This window comes from Suricata suricatta, chromosome 11 (assembly GCF_006229205.1).
Source record: "Suricata suricatta isolate VVHF042 chromosome 11, meerkat_22Aug2017_6uvM2_HiC, whole genome shotgun sequence".
Lineage (NCBI taxonomy): Eukaryota > Metazoa > Chordata > Mammalia > Carnivora > Herpestidae > Suricata > Suricata suricatta.
Genome location: NC_043710.1, coordinates 52,165,650 through 52,183,981, shown reverse-complemented (window position 1 = coordinate 52,183,981; position 18,332 = coordinate 52,165,650). Strand labels below are relative to the sequence as shown.

At 40.8% G+C, this 18,332-nt stretch overlaps 2 protein-coding genes and 1 pseudogene across 2 annotated transcripts in view; all 3 read right to left on the bottom strand.

The window, feature by feature from the left end:
* Positions 1-4,441: 4,441 nt before the first annotated feature.
* On the bottom strand, positions 4,442-5,378 carry LOC115272747 (annotated as a pseudogene).
* Positions 5,379-10,598: 5,220 nt separating this feature from the next.
* Positions 10,599-11,558, bottom strand: LOC115272314 (olfactory receptor 51Q1-like). Its single transcript, XM_029915403.1, has one exon. The coding sequence runs from the start codon at positions 11,547-11,549 to the stop codon at positions 10,599-10,601; it is 951 nt and encodes a 316-aa protein (XP_029771263.1). The 5' UTR covers positions 11,550-11,558.
* Positions 11,559-17,715: 6,157 nt separating this feature from the next.
* Positions 17,716-18,332, bottom strand: part of LOC115272292 (olfactory receptor 51Q1-like) — a 1,056-nt gene continuing 439 nt past the window's right edge. The window contains exon 2 of the mRNA XM_029915381.1: positions 17,716-18,332. This exon is cut by the window's right edge and continues 2 nt beyond it. Coding sequence (XP_029771241.1) covers positions 17,716-18,332 — 617 coding nt within the window.

Sequence of the window (18,332 nt, the reverse complement as noted above, 5' to 3'; positions counted from 1 at the left end):
TTTTTTTTTTTTGAGAGAGAGAGAGAAAGTGTGTCCACACTAATGAGGGACAGGCAGAGAAAGAGATAGAATCCTAAACAGGCTCTACATGTCAGTGCAGAGCCCAATTTGGGGCTCGATCTCATGACCACGAGACCAAGACCTGTGCTGAAATCAAGAGTCTGACCGACTGAGCCCAGGCACCCCACAATGGGTATATTTTGATATGTTCCTTGACCTTCCACCTCTTTCAGCCCTGTCAGCAGGGGGCTCGTTGATCCTGCTTTAAATGCCTATGGCTCTCTGGGATTTCCTGGAAGCCTGTAGTCAGATGGGAAGGACCATTCTCACAACTTCTAAGGAACGCAGGTCTTTGTGTAGTGCGGATTGACGGGACTGTGTTGGTTGATCAGTAATTGGTCTCATGTTTTCAGCTCCATAGCTTCTCTTACTTCCAGGCCTCCAATTACAATGCAAATGTTTTCCTCACCATCAACTGTTCTTCTGGACCTCATTTGGCTCATCAGGTGGCGGTGAACCTTGCTGTCATGAATTACTAGATTACATGCTCAACAATGACAGCTCCTGCAAAGTCAAGGTGACTGGTTATTTCTTAAAACTGCATGCGCATCTACAGTTATCTCAAAATAAAAAGGTTTATTTTTAAAAGAATATGCAAACTAAAAGCCCACATTTTGTATTAGATTTAACAGGCATACACTTCATTGGAATTTTGGAATTTCTGCCCTTCAAAACACATTATTAAGAAAATGAAAAAGCAAGCCAATGACAGGGGAAGGATATTTACAATACATATCTCTCATAAAGGACATGTATACAGAGTGTAGAAAGACCTTTTACAATATGATAATTAACAATGCAGTTTAAACCACAGTGAGACAGGACTTAACAACTTAGCATAACTAACATTGAAATGACTGACAATGTTAAGTGTTAGCAAAGATGCCACGTATTGCTGGTGGAAATATAAAATAGCATGAGTGCTTTAGAAAACTACATGGCAGGCATACCTAAATATTTACACATGAGAAATGAAAGCATGTATTCACACAAAAAAACTACATAGCATTGCTTTTACAGGATAGCCCTAATATAGAACAACCCAAATACCCACAAACAGGTGAATGGATATGCAAATGGTGGATATCCATATGATGGGATATCAGTCAGCAATAAAAGGGAACAAACTATCATGCACACACAGACATGAATGAATCTCAAAAACATGGTGAACAAAAGCAGACAGGCACAAAAGACTACACTGGATAATTTCATTTATATGAAATTTATATATAAAAAGGGTGAAGAGTTCCATCTTCTGAATTTTATGTAATACAAACACATTTCAGCATTCCAGTAGGACTAGTGTAGTCCTTTAGATCCTAGGCACTGAGTAACTTATGCAGAAACACTTAACATTGGGCAAGTATTTTTTTCAGAAAGCAAATCTGTTTGGAATTCTTTAAATTTTTTTTAACATTTACTCATATTTGAGAGATAGAGAGAGACAGAGCATGGTTAGGGGTGGAGTAGAGAAGAGACACACACACAGAGTCTGAAACAGGCTCCAGGGTCTGAATTGTCAGCACAGAGCTGGATGCAGGGCTCAAACCCATGGACTGTGAGAACATGACCTGAGCTGAAGTGAGATACTTAACTGACTGAGCCACCCAGGCACCCCTTGTTTTGAATTCTTAAACATATCATGTGATTTCTTAAGTCCTGAAGACCATACATATACACATATGCACACATACACAAATAACAGTTTTGTCTAGGGATGGGAAACAGATAGAGAACCTGAACAAAGAATAGAGGCAGACTTCTTCATTTAATCTTTTCTTTTTTTTTTTTGGTTTCTAGTTAGATATTGGCTGTTGTCTGATGTTTTGGAATAGGTGACCATAAAAGTCAATTAATACAGAGCTCTTATTAAGAGATTACTTAAAAGGCAGAGAGAATTCTCAATAGCAGCTGAAAAGACATCATGCAGAGACACAATCAACATAAGCCTATGGGCTGGGACTCAATGCATGCCTTGTCTTCTGTTACTTTGCCTACATTTTATAACCCCAACAGTCAGCTAGACCATTCACTGGTCATGGAGCCACTTACTTTGCCCAAAAATTTCTCTTTTTATTTCCAAACTCATGTCTCTTTATAACTGGAATAGTTGTGCTATCTTCTACAGTTGACCTTAATTTTACAGTTCTAGAAATACAGGCCACAGGTTGGAATAGTCTATTAGGGCTGCTATCACAGCATACCACAGACTTGGTGGCCGAAACAACAAAAACTTACTTACTTCTCACAATTCTGGAGGCCTTGCACAATTTTTCACAAGTCTGGTTTCCTTTGAGGCCTGTCTCCCCTGGCTTGTAGATGGCAGTCTTCTTCCTCTGTCATCCCATGGCCTTCCTGCCATGCTTGTGCCGATGTGTGTCTTAATTGCCTCTTCTTTGCAGGACACCAGTTGTATTGCACTAGAACCCATAATAATGATCTCCTTTTCTCTTAATCATCTCTTTGAAGACCCTCTCTTTACAGTCACATGCTAAGATACAGTGGGTTAGAATTTCTACATATGAATTTGTAGGGGACACAGTTCAGTCCATGATACTGGTAGATCTTACTGTCCTGAACTGAATTTTGTTCTGTCTCCTCCACCTCAAAAACCTTCTTTCCCACCTGCGGAAGTCTTGAGAGGGAAGTGGTAGCATCTGTGCACGTGGACAGTTACCACTTAACCCCCCTAATTCTTATTCTCAAGAGTTGAGACCAGAGATTCTTCCGTCGATGTTCCCATTCATAATCCAGAGTGTGATTTTTTGGAAGGGAGATGGAGTAAACAATTCTTATAAACCTACCACCTTGGTCATGCAAGCCCATGTCTTTTGCATCCCATGTTTCATTGGAAACTCTCAGCCTTATTAGATGGATATTTTTATCCCAGTTTTAGAAAAAAAAATAAGTTCAGAGAGTTTCATAAGATGGTCAAAAAGTCACACAATTAGTAATGAAAAAAGGAGAGATTATTAAAGGTGTCATGTGCTCTTCTTCAAAATCAGACATGGTCTCAAGACTCTTTTTTCTTCTCATGGTGTTTTGGGACATTCTCAAGCCTGTAACCATCCACTGAAAGAAAAATCTTCTTTGGTCCGTATTCCTACCCATTTCCTTGACTTTTTTTTAAAACATTTGGGTTCCCTGGTCCTAACTCCCCCTGTTTTGAGATTGCACATAGAACCCATTCTACAATGTATTTCCCTACATCACCTGATCTTTGGTTCTCTGGAGAAACATGATAACTTCTAGGTTCTGGTAAAGAAGTGGGAAAATAAGGGAGAAAAGTATATAACTGGAGAAAGACATTCTTTCCCCACTTGCTGTTGGCCTTTTGCTTTCTAATCCTACCCTCCCCACTACACACCTATTGAAGCTCTGTGTATGTTGATTTAAATCTAAGTAAGTCCTCATTTGGGCCCCCTGCATTATGGGTTCAATAATTAGGAGCTGTGACCACAATTATAGCTGATATGTCTACACTTGATCTTAGCCAAAAGGTCAAGAAGCTATATAGCTGATATTTCTGAGACCACCAACCTGGTTTCCACAAAATTATGATCAGGGAGGCCATGTTCCTTCTCTTGGAACCATTTCCAGTACAGAATTTGCCAAAGGGAACTTGCCCTTGAAAGTCTGAGCAACTTTAAGGACATGAAGGTTTAAAAACAACAGTCTGCTCTGGTCAGAACAATGAGTTCCTATTCCTCCAAATGTTATCTGTAGACTTATGTGAAGTTTTAATTCTAAATACTAAAGGACCTCTCACCAGGTGGGAACTTTATTCTAACCATAAGAGACCTAACCATTACACCCCCAGTGGTCAGACTCTTCATGTGTTCATTTGAGCTCCTGAAGTCATGTCGATTAAACACATCTGAAGAGCTGAGCATCTTGCTCTGCATACACTCTCCCTGGAAGATTTACCACATTTTTTCCCTGCAAGAGAAAGTTGGAGTATGTCTATGCAGTAGCATGAGCCACGGCAGTGGAGCTAGAGTTTACCAGGATGTCTGAGTGGAGCTGAGAATTGGGTGGTGAGGCAACGGTGAAGGGATTCCTTCAAACTTACATAATCAAGCCCATGGAAGAGAAGAATATCTAGAAAAGAAGATGAAATTTACATCTTAATTAATGAAGCTCATCACACCAGCTAGTAAATGTGCTAGAATCTTATCAACACAGATCTGCATCTCTTTTGGATAGGATATTTGATTCTAGGTCTTCCCAGACCAAAAAAAAAAATTGCAAAACAACACCATGTCATATTGCTTTAAAACAGGATGGCATATTACTGTAAAGTAACCTTTCTCATTCTGACCGTACCCACCACATAAACCTGTGACTAACTCCTGAGTGATTTAACAAATTAATCATTTCATCTTAAACACATATTTCTTTAGGAAAGGAGGCAGATAATTCCCTGGTAGATCTGCTTAGTCATTACACTGTAAATGATAAGGGTTCATCACAGGAAGTGCCAACAAGTAGATATTGGCCATGATAACATGGACCAGCGGAGAGGCATGCTTGGCAAATCGATGAGCCATTGATACTCCAACCATGGGAACATAAAGGACCAGAACAGTCAGGATATGGGATAGACAGTTATTGAGGGCCCGGAACCACTCTGTCCAGGAGGCTGTGCCCAAGATGCTTTTCAGGATGAGTGTGTAGGAGAGCACAATGAGCAAAGGATCCATCATAATATTGAGCAAAACCAGAGCAAATGCATACCAGCTGTTGACCCGGATGTCAGCACAGACCAGGCAGATCCATGTCCTGGTGGAGGCAGTAGGAGTGAGAGAGAAGGTGGGAGCGGCAGAAGGGCAGGCGCTTGAGTAGGAAAAGGGAGGGGAGAACAGCCAGGACACAGCAGCAAATGATGGCTAAGCTGATCCTGCCAATGACTTCACTGGTGAGGATGGAGGCATAATGCAGGGGGTGGCAGATGGCCACAGAGCGATCAAAGGACATGGCCAGCAACACAAGATTCCATGAAGGAGAATGTATGAATGAAAAATAACTGTACAAAATAGGCTTCAGAGCCGATCTTATCAGCATTGAACCAGAGGAGCAGCATGACTGTGGGTAGGGTGGTGAGGGTGAGGCCCAGGTCAGTCAGGGCCAGCATGGAGAGAAATAGGTACATGGGCTGGCTCCTTGTGGATGACTGTGAGAATGGAGGTGTTATCCATGTTGGCGTAGAGGCTGCAGAAAGGGATGGAGATCCAGATGTGGGAGGCCTCAAATCCAGGGATGCCCGTGAGGATGAAGTAGAAAGGGGCTTGGGTGCTGTTAGTCACCTTGGACATGACTGATGAATGTAGATTCTTGTTCACGGGCTTTGCTCAAAGAGAATCAGAGACATGAGAAATAATCTTTGTCTTTACCTCATTGGATCTAAACCTCTTTCAAGCAAAGGTTCAAAGTTGCTGAGTGTTAGGCAAGGACAGATTCAAGAGCTCTGCTGTTAGACTTCCTCAGCTTGTCCCTATAGAGATGCTTCCACATAATTCAGATTGCCTCAATAACACAACACAAATGAAATCATGGGCAACCCACTCATTTGCTTTTTACTGATTCTACTTTCCCCACTCCCTTTAGGTCTGGAATCTGCCTTTCATCCAAATCATATCTCCAATACTGTTCTCACAATGATTGAAAATGAACTCATACACACAAATGTCATGGCTGAAATCTGGTCATCTTCCTTTTTATCCTGTGTTTTTTAGTGGATTTGCCTTTGACTATTCTGACAGTGTCATCACCTGTTTCACTTGTTCTAAAGGTATCTCTGACTCTCTCTGTTATTTACTTTACTGTATGCTAAGATCATTATTCTTCTCTATCAACATTCATTTCTCATCTGCCTTTTTTTTTTCATTACTTGATGTCATCTGTAACGAAGGCTTTCATTTCTGCAGTATCCAAATATAACTGGAAGTCAAGGGCAGTGTGCACAGGAGAGGAAAGAGGGGGAATCTAGATAAGCACAACCCCAGTCTATGTGCAGACACTCCTCTAAGGGCATTACGTGTCTTCTCTTCTACCCCTAATAATAGCCTTCACCCTTCCATTTTTCCCCGAGTGCTCACAGAAGAGTCTTACTTGCAGTTTATCCTGTCTGGTGGTGCCCCCATCACTGTCTGCAGCCTCTACGTTCTCTATTTGATTAACAGAGTAGATCTGTTATAAGATCCTGCAAATCTTGAGGCTGGCATGTAATGATGTGTGGCAGGAGGCACCTTGAGACCGAGGGTCCCACTGGGAAGCCAGGAGGTCAGCTTTGTCCAGGAGCTACTCTGTTGCCTTCAATCCCCTTCTAGAGCCCCAGGTCAAGACACCACACGGAAGTCCTGTTCTTACAGCTTGTTGAATGTGGTTGGAAACTGCACTCATGAGAATCTTTCTTCTATCAGCACTAGAGGCTGGGGCAGGATTATTGGAAGGGATGGGAGAACAGCATGGCAAATAAATATTGTACAACATCTCCAAGGAGCATGCTCCTGGCAGTGAACCTCTTGAAATACAGATAATTATTTTATTATGTTTTTAAAATAAATAAATGGTGAGTGCCATTTCAAAGTGAAATAGAAGATTATTAACTTATGAGTCATTTTTGGTCACTCACATCACAATTCACATGAGAATAAATTTCAAATAGATTACGTTATTAAAAGTAAATCATTGGGGCACCCGGGTGGCTCAGTCGGTTAAGCCTCCGGCTTTGGCTCAGGTCAAATCTCACGTTTGTGGATTTGAGCCCCACGTCAGGCTCTGTGCTGACAGCTCAGAGCCTGGAGCCTGTTTCCGGTTCTGTGTCTCCTTCTCTCTCTGCCCCTCCCCCTCTCATGTTCTATCTCTGTCTCTGTATCAAAAATAAATAAAACATTAAAAAAATAAAAAATAAATAAAAGTCAATCATTAACAAAAAATAGAGAAAAGCATGTAAGCATTTATGTATCTCATTGCAGTGGACTCTATCCTTAGCAACAATAGCCAAAAATCACAAAGGAAAAGATGAGTGGATGTGAGCATAAAAAACTAAATCTTCAAAACAGAAAAATGATGAAATTTAAAAGATCTTCTAAAACCATTGATTAAAAAACATATTGTAGAAGGAATTGATATCTTAATTATAGAAAAGTGAAATGTATCACTACTTATCAATACTCTTACCACAATAAGTTACCAGGAAAGAGTGTAAGAAAGTTCATGACAAAAGGAGAAACACAACTAACAACAAACATATTACAATATACTTTACAAGACAGGAAGTATCACCCACCTCCTCAGGAGTCCAGTAATGGAAAGTGAGATCATTGAATCAGTGTTTTTAACCTTTCGAAACAGAGCTCTTTTTATGACCTTGTGCTATGCTGATAAGGGCATCATCATGCAGAAAGTTTCCTACTTTCCTGATAGAAGTGAAATGTGTTCAGGTTCTGAACACAATATGGTTATAAATGCCACTTCAAGGATGACAATTCAAGGGGCAAATGGGAGGCTCACTCAGCTTAGCCTCTGGGTTTTGAACTGGGTTTAGGTCATGATCTCGTGGTGTGGCAGATAGGGAGATCTGTCCTCGAGTGGGGCTCTGTTCTGTCCTCAGGGAGTCTGCTTGGGATTATCTCACTCCCCCTTCCCTGACCCCACACAGTTAGTGCATATTGCATACATGCATTCTCAGTAACTAACTAAATAATGTAATAAAAAAATAAATAGACATTAAATATTTCTCATGCTTTGTGTCATAAAATTTACTTCTGGAATGTAATGATAGGGAAATCTCTTTAAGTGAGAATACAGTTTTATTCCTAAATATATGTTATTTAGCCTTATTGGTAATGATAAAATAAACAAAAAGAGACAAAATGTGTGCATGCGTGTGTATGTGTTTGTATGTATGCACATATATATCCTATACATGTTGTTATCCTTAAAATAATAAATATTATCTAACCACATAAGTTTTCCAAAGATAATAGTTTAGGATTTGTGTTATAGTGTGATTTAATTAGCAAGGTGCTTACCTCTGTATGCCTGTGCTAAGAGCCTGTGAGACGTTGGCACGAATATGAAATGCTGCCAGAATGGAAATGTGTGCAGTATGTGTGTGTGTATGTGTGTGTGTGTGTGTGTGTTTGGCAGGGGTGGTGGCGGTGGCGAGAAGTCGCTGGTACAGAGTAATTAGTATAGGAGATGATGCTAAGCCCTCCTAATAGAGATAATAATTTGGTCATCTCTATAGATTCTGGAGAACAAGAGAATTTTAACTAGTGGATATAGACTTGGAAGTTATATGTACATTAGAGGTAACTGATGCCATGAGAGTCAGTAAGATGGCTGGAGGGTAGTAAGAGTAGAGGGAGGAAACAAGGGGCTCAAAGAGATTCCTGATAATTGTGCATTTGATACCTGTGTGACCACAAGAATTTCACTTCCTACTTTGAGCCTAAAAAACTTAACTTTTAACATTTATATACTGTTTCTTTCTCTTGGGGCTAGTGTCCTGATTTAATTCCATAATGTGTATCATCCAGTTATGCGTGGTTGCTTTCCCACTCCATTAATAACAATAATGAAAATCATAGCAAGGACAGCAGTGTTTAATCAATGAGGAGCAACAAAGATTCGTGATGAGGGTTTCTTTTTGTTTGTTTGTGTAAGCCTGTTAGGATTATCTCCCTTTGGAGAAAAGGCAAGTAAGAGCCATGAGAAAGATATCATGTATGTGTTGAATGCTCTTCTGCAGGTGCCAGAGCAGGATGTCCTCAGCGGCAGATTACTGCTGTGATGTCAGTGTATTTGCTCTTTGATTCACAAATAAAAGCAAATGACATACTAAGGCAATGACATCTTTGCTAATAACCTACCCAGTCTTAAAGGTAAGTTAGGGTGAGCTATTGAATGTGATCCCACAGCTGGAGAAAAGATGAGTGTGTAGCCCTTTGACAACTGATGCAGGGCACATCAGAAGCGAGTTATCCTCTAAAACCAGATTCAACTCCCTGATATTTGGCTTGAATATGGTGTGAAACCTGGGACCACATACCACTGATGACAATCCCCTGGACCTAAAAACATTAGTTGAGGCATACTTACATAGGTCTTAGGATATTTATTTAAGTATTTATTACAGAGTCTTATAAGATTAAGGTTTTCCTAAAAGAATTATCAATCTATAAACAGTTTTGAGACTTAAATCTCTTTATTCCTCAATTGGTTGTGGTATTGAGGACAATGTGTGCAATTATGCTGAGTTTCTGAGATGTGAGAGATGTGACATGTAGCACAGGACATACCTTAAGTCTACCAGGAGAGGTAGTAGGCATGGTCACGCCCATCTGTGTATTCACACATGTGGTTACAGTAGAAAATATCATGGAATAAATGTACATTAAGAATAATCAGCACACGACACTTCAGTGTTTCTTCGTTTACATCACAGCCCTGGTTCCTTACCCTTAATTGATACCACTTACAACCTTATCGACAATCTTCCTTATATTCCCTTAGCAAAGGTATCCTTGCAAACCTGAGGCAGTTTTCAGTGTTTTCTATTCATTAAAAGCAGCTTATGGAGGTATAATTAGGCACATTCTACAGCTGAAGAACCTGGACTTCCAAGAAGTTATACTTTCATAGATCATTTATTAGGTGTTAAAATGAAAGGTGCCCAAGCCAATAGGAGCACAATTTGAGCCAGCTAAAAACAAAAAAGTCTAATTATACACAAATCTCAGTTTCCACACATTCACACTCTTAACATTCAAACTCTTTCTATGCTTATCTTCAGAGATGTCTGTCATAGCGCACCTGCCTGCATCCACCATCTTCTTGGACCAGTAGTTTCTATGTCTCTGAATTGTGGTTCCACCCTTGAATTTCAGTGATTTCTGATTGAAAATCAGTTCAGCAGTTTCTTAAACCCCAAGGCTCCTTCTCCACTTTTCCTTTTGATATTTGTTGTTCATTTTTTTCTCCAAGTAGTAATAATCTTCACAATGGTTTTTCTTTCTTTTCTTTTCTTTGCTTTTTCCCTTCCCTTCCCCTTTTCTTTTCTTTCTTTCTATCTTTCTTTCATTCTTTCTTTCTTCCTACCTTATTTTCTTTTTGAGAGACAGAACTAGCAGGGGAGAGGGGAAAGCAAGAGGAGACGCAGAATCTGAAGCAGACTCCAGGCTCTGAGCTGTCAGCATAGACACAGGGCTCGAACTTGTGAAACATGAGATCAAAACCTGATCCTAAGTCAGACTGTTGTTTGAGCCACCCAGTGCTCCCAAATTATACTTTTAAATATTGTTTTTCTCAAAGTCATATGGTCAGTGAAGAATAATGCAGAGTAAAAGACTTTAGGTTTTGTAACTTCCAGTCAAGGAATTATAATTTCAAACTACTTACATTACAATTTTCTTATACAATCCTTATTCTTTCTCCCATCTGTGTTATTCACACTTTTGATGGCATTAGTTCCAACTGCTGACTCGATATTATTAATCAACTTACTCTCCAAACTGACAATCCTCTGTTTAGTACACTTTCCTTTGGAAGAGTAGATGGAAGATTGCCTGGCGGATCTGCTTAGTCTTTACACTGTAAATGATGGGGTTCATTACGGGAGGTGCCAACAGGTAGATATTGGCCATGATAACGTGGACCAGCGGAGAGGCATGCTTGGCAAATCGATGAGTCATGGATACTCCAACCATGGGAACATAAAGGACCAGAACAGCCAGGATATGGGATAGACAGTTATTGAGGGCCCGGAACTGCTCTGTCTGGGAGGCTGTGCCCAAGATACTTTTTAGGATGAGTGTGTAGGAGAGCACAATGAGCAAAGGGTCCATCACAATAATGAGCAAAGCCACTGAAAAGCCATACCAGCTATTTACTTGGATGTCTCCACAAACAAGGTGGATCATATCCTGGTGGAGGCAGTAGGAGTGAGAGAGAAGGTGGGAGCGGCAGAAGGACAGGCGCTTGAGTAGGAAAAGGGAGGGGAGAACAGCCAGGACACAGCGGCAGATGATGGCTAAGCTGATCCTGCCAATGACCTCACTGGTGAGGATGGAGGCATAATGCAGGGGACGGCAGATGGCCACATAGCGATCAAAGGACATGGCCAGCAACACAGAAGATTCCATGAAGGAGAATGTATGAATGAAAAATAACTGTACAAAACAGGCTTCAAAGCCGATCTTATCAGCATTGAACCAGAGGAGCTGCATGACTGTGGGCAGGGTGGTGAGGGTGAGGCCCAGGTCAGTCAGGGCCAGCATGGAGAGAAATAGGTACATGGGCTGGTGCAGAGTTGGCTCCTTGCGGATTACCATGAGAATGGTGGTGTTACCCATGAGGGAGATGGTGTAGACGCAGCAGAAGGGGATGGAGATCCAGATGTGGGAGGCCTCAAATCCAGGGATGCCCGTGAGGATGAAGTAGAAAGGGGCTTGGGTGCTGTTAGTCACCTTGGACATCATGACTGATGAATGTAGATTCGTGTTCCGGGGCTTTCCTGAAAAAGTACAGATATGAGAAATAATCTTTGTTTTTACCTCTTTTGATATAGTCTCTATTCAAAGAAAGGTTAGTAGGCAAGGACAGATGTAAGAGCTCTGCCGTTATACTTCCTAAGCCTGTCCCTGTAGAGATTGCTTCCAAACCATTCAGATTCCTTGATAATGCAACACAAATGATTCATGAGCAGCCTCTTTATTCATTTTACACCAATCTCTGTCCCCCACTCCCTTTCAGGTCTCAGTGCCCAGGAATCCTCCTTTCACCCAAATCATATCACTAGTACTGTTCTCACAGTGAAAATGATCTCGTGCACACAAATGTCATGGCTGAAATCCAGTTGTATTCCTTTTTATCCAGTGTTTCCTTTAGAATTTGCCTTTGACTTTTCTAGTAGTGCCCTCACATGTTTCATTTGTTCTAAAGGTATCACGAGCTCTTTCTGTTATTCACTCTCTCAAATGCTAAGATCATTTTCTCCTTGAATAGGCTTTCTTTCTCACTGCATTCTTTTTCTCATTACTTGATGTCATCTGTTACCAAGACTTTCATTTCTGCAGTATCCAAATATAACCTGAAGCCAAGGGCAGCACAGTCAAGGAGGAGGGGACAGCCGAGATGAGGGGAGACCCCAGACTATGTGCAGGCACTCCTCTAAGGGGTTTACCTGTCTTAGTTCTTACTTCCCTTAGCAATAGTCTTCACTCCACCTCTTTCCCCAGAGCACTCACAGAGGAGCTACATGCAGTTTCTCATGTCAGGTGGTGCCCAGAGCACCGTCTGCAGCTTCCGCTTTCTCTGTTAGGCTCACAGAGTATCTCTGTTTTAAGATCTTGCAAATCTCTAGGCTGGCATGTAATGATGTGTGTCAGGTCCCCTGAGCATTAGAGGAAGAGGCACCTTAGGACCTGGGGTCTCACTGGGAAGCTAGGACGTCAGTTTTAAGCTTCTCTGTTGCCTCCGGCTCCCCTCATAGAGCCCCAGGTCAAGACACTACACTGGAGTCCCATTTTACAGCTTGGTGACTGTGATTGGAAACTACACACATGAGACTCTTTCTTCTCTCAGCACTAGAGGCTGGGGCAGGTTAATTGGAAGGGATGGGAGACCTTCCTGGCAAAGGAATGTTGTACACCACCTTCAAGAATCATGCACCTGACAGTGAACGTTTGGAAATTTAGATAATTTTTTCTATTATGTTTATAAAATAAGTGAATGGTGAAAGCTGTTTCAAATTGAAATAGAAAATAAGCTTATTAATTTATTGATCTTTTGCTGACTTCACAATTCACATGAAACTAAATTTCAAATAAAGTTATTGAAAGGTAACCACTAACAAAAAAATAGAGAAAAGGATGTAAGTATTTACATATTTCATTGCAGTGGACACTGTCCTTAGCAGCAACAGCCAAATATCACAAAGAGAAAGATGAGTAGATATGTCCTCAAAAAATTAAGTCATTATAACAACTGAAAAATGAAATTTAAAAGATATGCTAAAACATTAATATGGGCGCCTGGGTGGCTCCGTATGTTAAGTGTCCGACTTTGGCTCAGGTCATGATCTCATGGTTCGTGGGTTCGAGCCTTGCATTGGTCTCTGTGCTGACAGCTCAGAGCCTGGAGCCTGTCTTCAGATTCTGTGTCTCTTCCCCTACTCGCTCTCTGTCTCTGTCTCTTAAAATAAAATAATATGGAAGAAAACATTTATAGAAAACATACTGTAGAAAGAATTGATATCTTAAATACAGAAAATTTTAATGTATCAATACTTATTAATACTAATGCCACAGTAGATTACCAGGAAAGACTTTAACATAGTTCACAACAAACGGAGAAACGCAACTAATAACAAACATATGACAATATGCTTTACAAGACAGGACATATCACATCACCTCCCCAGGAGTTGAGTAATGGAAAGTGTGATCATAGAATCAGTGTTTTTGACCTTCCAAACAGTCAGAGCTCTTCTTATGACTTCGTCTTATGCAGATAAGGGCATCACCACCCAGAAAGCTTCTACTTACCTGATGGAAGTGAACCATGTACGGATTCTGGACACAATATCATGTAATCACCACTTCAGGGGTGACTGATCAGGAGCTACTGGTGCTTAGTCAGTTTCGCCTGAGTCCTGATCTAGGCTTAATCACCATCTTGCTGTTTGGCGGTTCTGGAGATGTATCCCTACACAGGGCTCTGCGCTGACGGTATGGAGCCTGCGTGAGGTTATCACTCTCTGCCTCTCTCTGCCCCGACACAGCTAGTGCAGATTGCGTGCACCCTCTCTAAATAAACAAATACATACATAAAAAATAAAACAAACAAATATCATGCTTTAAGTCTTATAAATCACTTCTGGAAAAGAGTGATAAGGAAGGAATTTTCAATGGGACTACAATTTTATCCCTAAATATATGCTGTTAAGCCTTATTTGTGATGACAAAAACAAAACAAAATCAAAGTGATAGAAACAAAATGGGTATGTGTATACATATGTATATGAGTGCATATATATCCTACACATATCATGATCATTCAAATAATAAATATTATGAAGCCAGATTTGTTTTCCAAATAGGTAGTTTAGAAGTTTGTGTTATAGTGTGATTTAAATAACAGTGTGCTTACTTGTGTGGATCTGTGCTAAGAGCCTGTGGGGAGTTGGCATGAAGATATGGAATGCTACCAGAATGGAAATGTCTGCAGTATGTGTGCCTGTGTGTGTGTTCAATGTGTGTGTGTGCGTGTGTGTGTGTGCATGTACATGTGTGTGTGTGTTCAGTGTATATGTGTGTGTGTGTGTGTGTGTGTTTGGCAGGGGTGGTGGCGGTGGAGAGACACCACTAGTACAGAGTATTTACTTAGTTATGACATACTGAGTTGGAGATGATGTTATGTCCTCTTAATAGAGGTGACAATTCGGTCATCTCTATAGATTCTGGAGAACAAGAGAATTTTAACTAGTGGATATAGACTTGGAAGTTATATGTAGAGGTAATTGATGCCATGAGAGTCAGTAAGATGGCTGGAGGGCAGTAAGAGAAGAGGAGAGAATCAGGGGCTCAGAGAGATTCCTGAAAATTGTTCCCCTTGGTAAAGGTATCATAATGGGAATTTCACATCTTACTTTGAGTTAAAAAAATTAACTTTTAATTTACATAATGTTTCTTCCTCCTGGGGCTACTGTAATGATTGAATTCCATTACATGAACCATTCAGTTATCCGTGGTTGCTTTCCCACTCTATTAATAACGATAATGATAATAATAGCAGGGATAGCAGTGTTTAAGAATGAGGAGCGACAAAGACAAATTACGTGTTTAGGGTTTTTTTGTTTGTTTGATTGTCTAAGCCTGTTAGGATTATCTCCCTTTGGAGAAAGGGCAATAAGAGCCATGAGAAAGATGTCATGTATGTGTTGAATGCTCTTCTTCAGGTGCCAAATCAGGGTGTTCTCAGCCCCAGATTATTGTTGTGATGTCAGTGTATTTGCTCTTTGATTCACAAATAAAAGCAAATGCCATACTAAGGCAAAGACTTCTTTGCTAATAACCTACCTAGTCTTAAAGTTAAGTCAGGGTGAGTGATTGAATGTGATCCCACAGCTGGAGAAAAGATGAGTGTGTAGCCCTTTGACAACTGACACTGGGCACATTAGAAGTGAGTTGTCCTCCAAAACCAGATTCAACTCCATGGTATTCCATTTAAATATGGCTCGAAAACAGGGGCCTCATGCTACTGATGAAAACCCACTGAACATAAGAATGTTAGTTTATTTGAGGCATACCTACATAGGTAGTAGGATATTTATTTCAGAATTTATTAGAGATCTTAAAAGAGTAATATTTTCCTCAAAGAATTATTACTCTATAGAGTTTGAGACTTAAATGTCTTTATTTCTCAATTGTTTGTAGTATTGAGGACAATGTGTGCAATAGTGTTGAGTGAGAGGTGAGAAGAAGGATTTGAAGCCCAGGACATACCTTAGATCTACCAGGAGAGGGAGTGGGCATGGCCGCACCTTTTCTGTGTTTCACACAGGTATAACACTTGAAAATATTATGGTATATTGAATTAAGAATAATCGGCATACCAAAGTGTAGTGTTTCTTTTTTCCATTGAAATCTTCTTATCACAGCCCTGGTTCCTTACCCTCTATTAATGCTATTTACAGTCTTACTGAGGAAATTCCTTCATGTTCCTTTATGAGAGGTATTCCTGCAAAAGTAAGGCTGATGAGAGGTGTTTTTTATTTAATATTCATTAATGCATGTTTATGGAGGTATAATTAGGAACATTTTATTTTTTTAATTTATTTTTGAGAGACAGAGAGAGACAGCACGAGCAAGGGAGGGTCAGAGAGAGAGAGGGAGACATAGAATCCGATGCAGGCTCCAGGCTCTGAACTGCCAGCACAGAGCCTGACGCGGGGCTTGAACCCACGAACCGTGAGATCATGATCTGAGCCGAAGTCGGACGCTTAACTGAGTCACCCAGGTGCTTCAATTAGGTACAGTTTAGAAAGAAATAACATGGACTTACAAAGACTCAACTTTTTCAGCTCATTTATCAGCAAGTCATGATGATAAATCAAAGGTACCAACCCAATAGGAGCACAATTTGAGCCAGCTAAAAATAAAAAAGTCTAATTATAGACAAATCTCAGTTGTTTCTATACACTCACACTTTTCTTTTTATGTTTTTCTTAAATTTATTTTTGAGAGAGAGAGAGACAGTGTGAGCGGGGTGGGGTGGAGCCAGAGAGAGAGGGAGAAACAGAATCTGAAGCAGGCTCCAGGCTCTGAGCTAGCTGTCAGCACAGAGCCCGACACGGGGCTCGAACCCACAAACTGTGAGATCATGACCTGAGCAGAAGCTGGACAATTAACTGACTGAGCCACCCAGGTGCCCCAGACATTCACACTCGTAACATTTAAACTCTTTTTGTGCGTATCTCCAGAGATGTTTGTTGTAGCGTGCCTTCCTGCATCTCCCATCCTTTGGGACCAGTAGTTTCTATTTCTTTGAGTCATGGTTCCATCACTGAGTTTCAGTGAATTCTGTATTGAAAATCAGTTCAACGGGGGTGCCTGGTTGGCTCAGTCGGTTAAGCCTCTGGCTTCAGCTCAGGTCATGATCTCACAGTTAGTAGGTTCGAGCCTGCGATGGGCTCTGTGCTGACAGCTAGCTCAGAGCCTGTAGACTGCTTCAGATTCTGTACCTCCCTCTCTCTCTGACCCTCCCTTGCTCATGCTGTCTCTCTCTGTCTCTCAAAAAAAAATAAATTAAAAACATGAAAAAAAGAAAATCAGTTCAACTGTTTCTTAAATCCCAAGGCTCCTTCTCCACATTGGCTTTTGATATGGATGTTCATTTTTTTTTCCAAGTAGCAATGATCTCCAGATGGCTTTTTTTTCTTTATTTTATTTTGAGAGAGAGAGAGAAAGAGAGAGAGAGAGAGAGAGCGCAACTACCTGTCGAGAAGGATAGAAGAAAATGGAGAGAGAGAATCTTAAGTAGGCCATACTCAGCATACACCCAATGTGGGGCTTGAACCCAGGAACCTGGGAGTATGATCTGAGCTGAAATCAAGATCAGATACTCTGCTGACTTATCCAGGTGTCTCTCCACAATGGTTTTTCTATTTTCAATTTGACTCCTACTATATGAACATTCTCATCGATTCTTGATGATTGAGATCACATGAGCACTTGTGTTTAATTAAAAGCTGATATTTACATTAGGGTTTACTTACAGGAGCTTGGGTATTTTATAGTTTCAATCAGTCTTTTTACACAGTAGGAGAATTTTGAGTTTATAAAACAGAATCTTATACTTTATCACATTCTTAATAGCAACACCACCATAGAGAAACCAGAACAGGGGCTATATATCAAATTATATTTATATATTTTTCTCAAGGTCATATGGTTAGTGAAGTTTAAAGACTTTAGGTTTTTAACTTCTAGTCAAGGAATCATTAATTCTATTTATTTACAGTAAAAGCTTATACAATACCTGTTCTTTCCCACATCTGTGTTACTTACACTTTTAAAGGCAAGATCTCTGTCTTGACTCCTTGTTACTAAACAAAACTCCTTCAATTAACATAAATGTCACTGATTAGTACACTTTCCTCTGGAAGAGTAGATGGAAGATTCCCTGGCGGATCTGCTTAGTCTTTACACTGTAAATGATGGGGTTCATCACAGGAGGTGCCAACAGGTAGATATTGGCCATGATAACATGGACCAGTGGAGAGGCATGCTTGGCAAATCGATGAGTCATGGATACTCCAGCCATGGGAACATAAAGGACCAGAACAGCCAGGACGTGGGATAGACAGTTATTGAGGGCCCGCAACCGCTCTGTTCGGGAGGCTGTGCCCAAGATATTTTTCAGGATGAGTGTGTAGGAGAGCACAATGAGCAAAGGGTCCATCACAATAATGAGCAAAACCAGAGCAAATGCATACCAGCTGTTGACCCGGTAGTCAGCACAGACCAAACGGACCATGTCCTGGTGGAGGCAGTAGGAGTGAGAGAGAAGGTGGGAGCGGCAGAAGGGCAGGCGCTTGAGTAGAAAAAGGGAGGGGAGAACAGCCAGGACACAGCGGCAGATGATGGCTAAGCTGATCCTGCCAATGACCTCACTGGTGAGGATGGAGGCATAATGCAGGGGACGGCAGATGGCCACATAGCGATCAAAGGACATGGCCAGCAACACAGAAGATTCCATGA

Bases quoted from the DNA above. Each gene is read 5' to 3' on its own strand.
- LOC115272314 (XM_029915403.1), bottom strand. From the start codon at position 11,549: ATGATGTCCAAGGTGACTAACAGCACCCAAGCCCCTTTCTACTTCATC.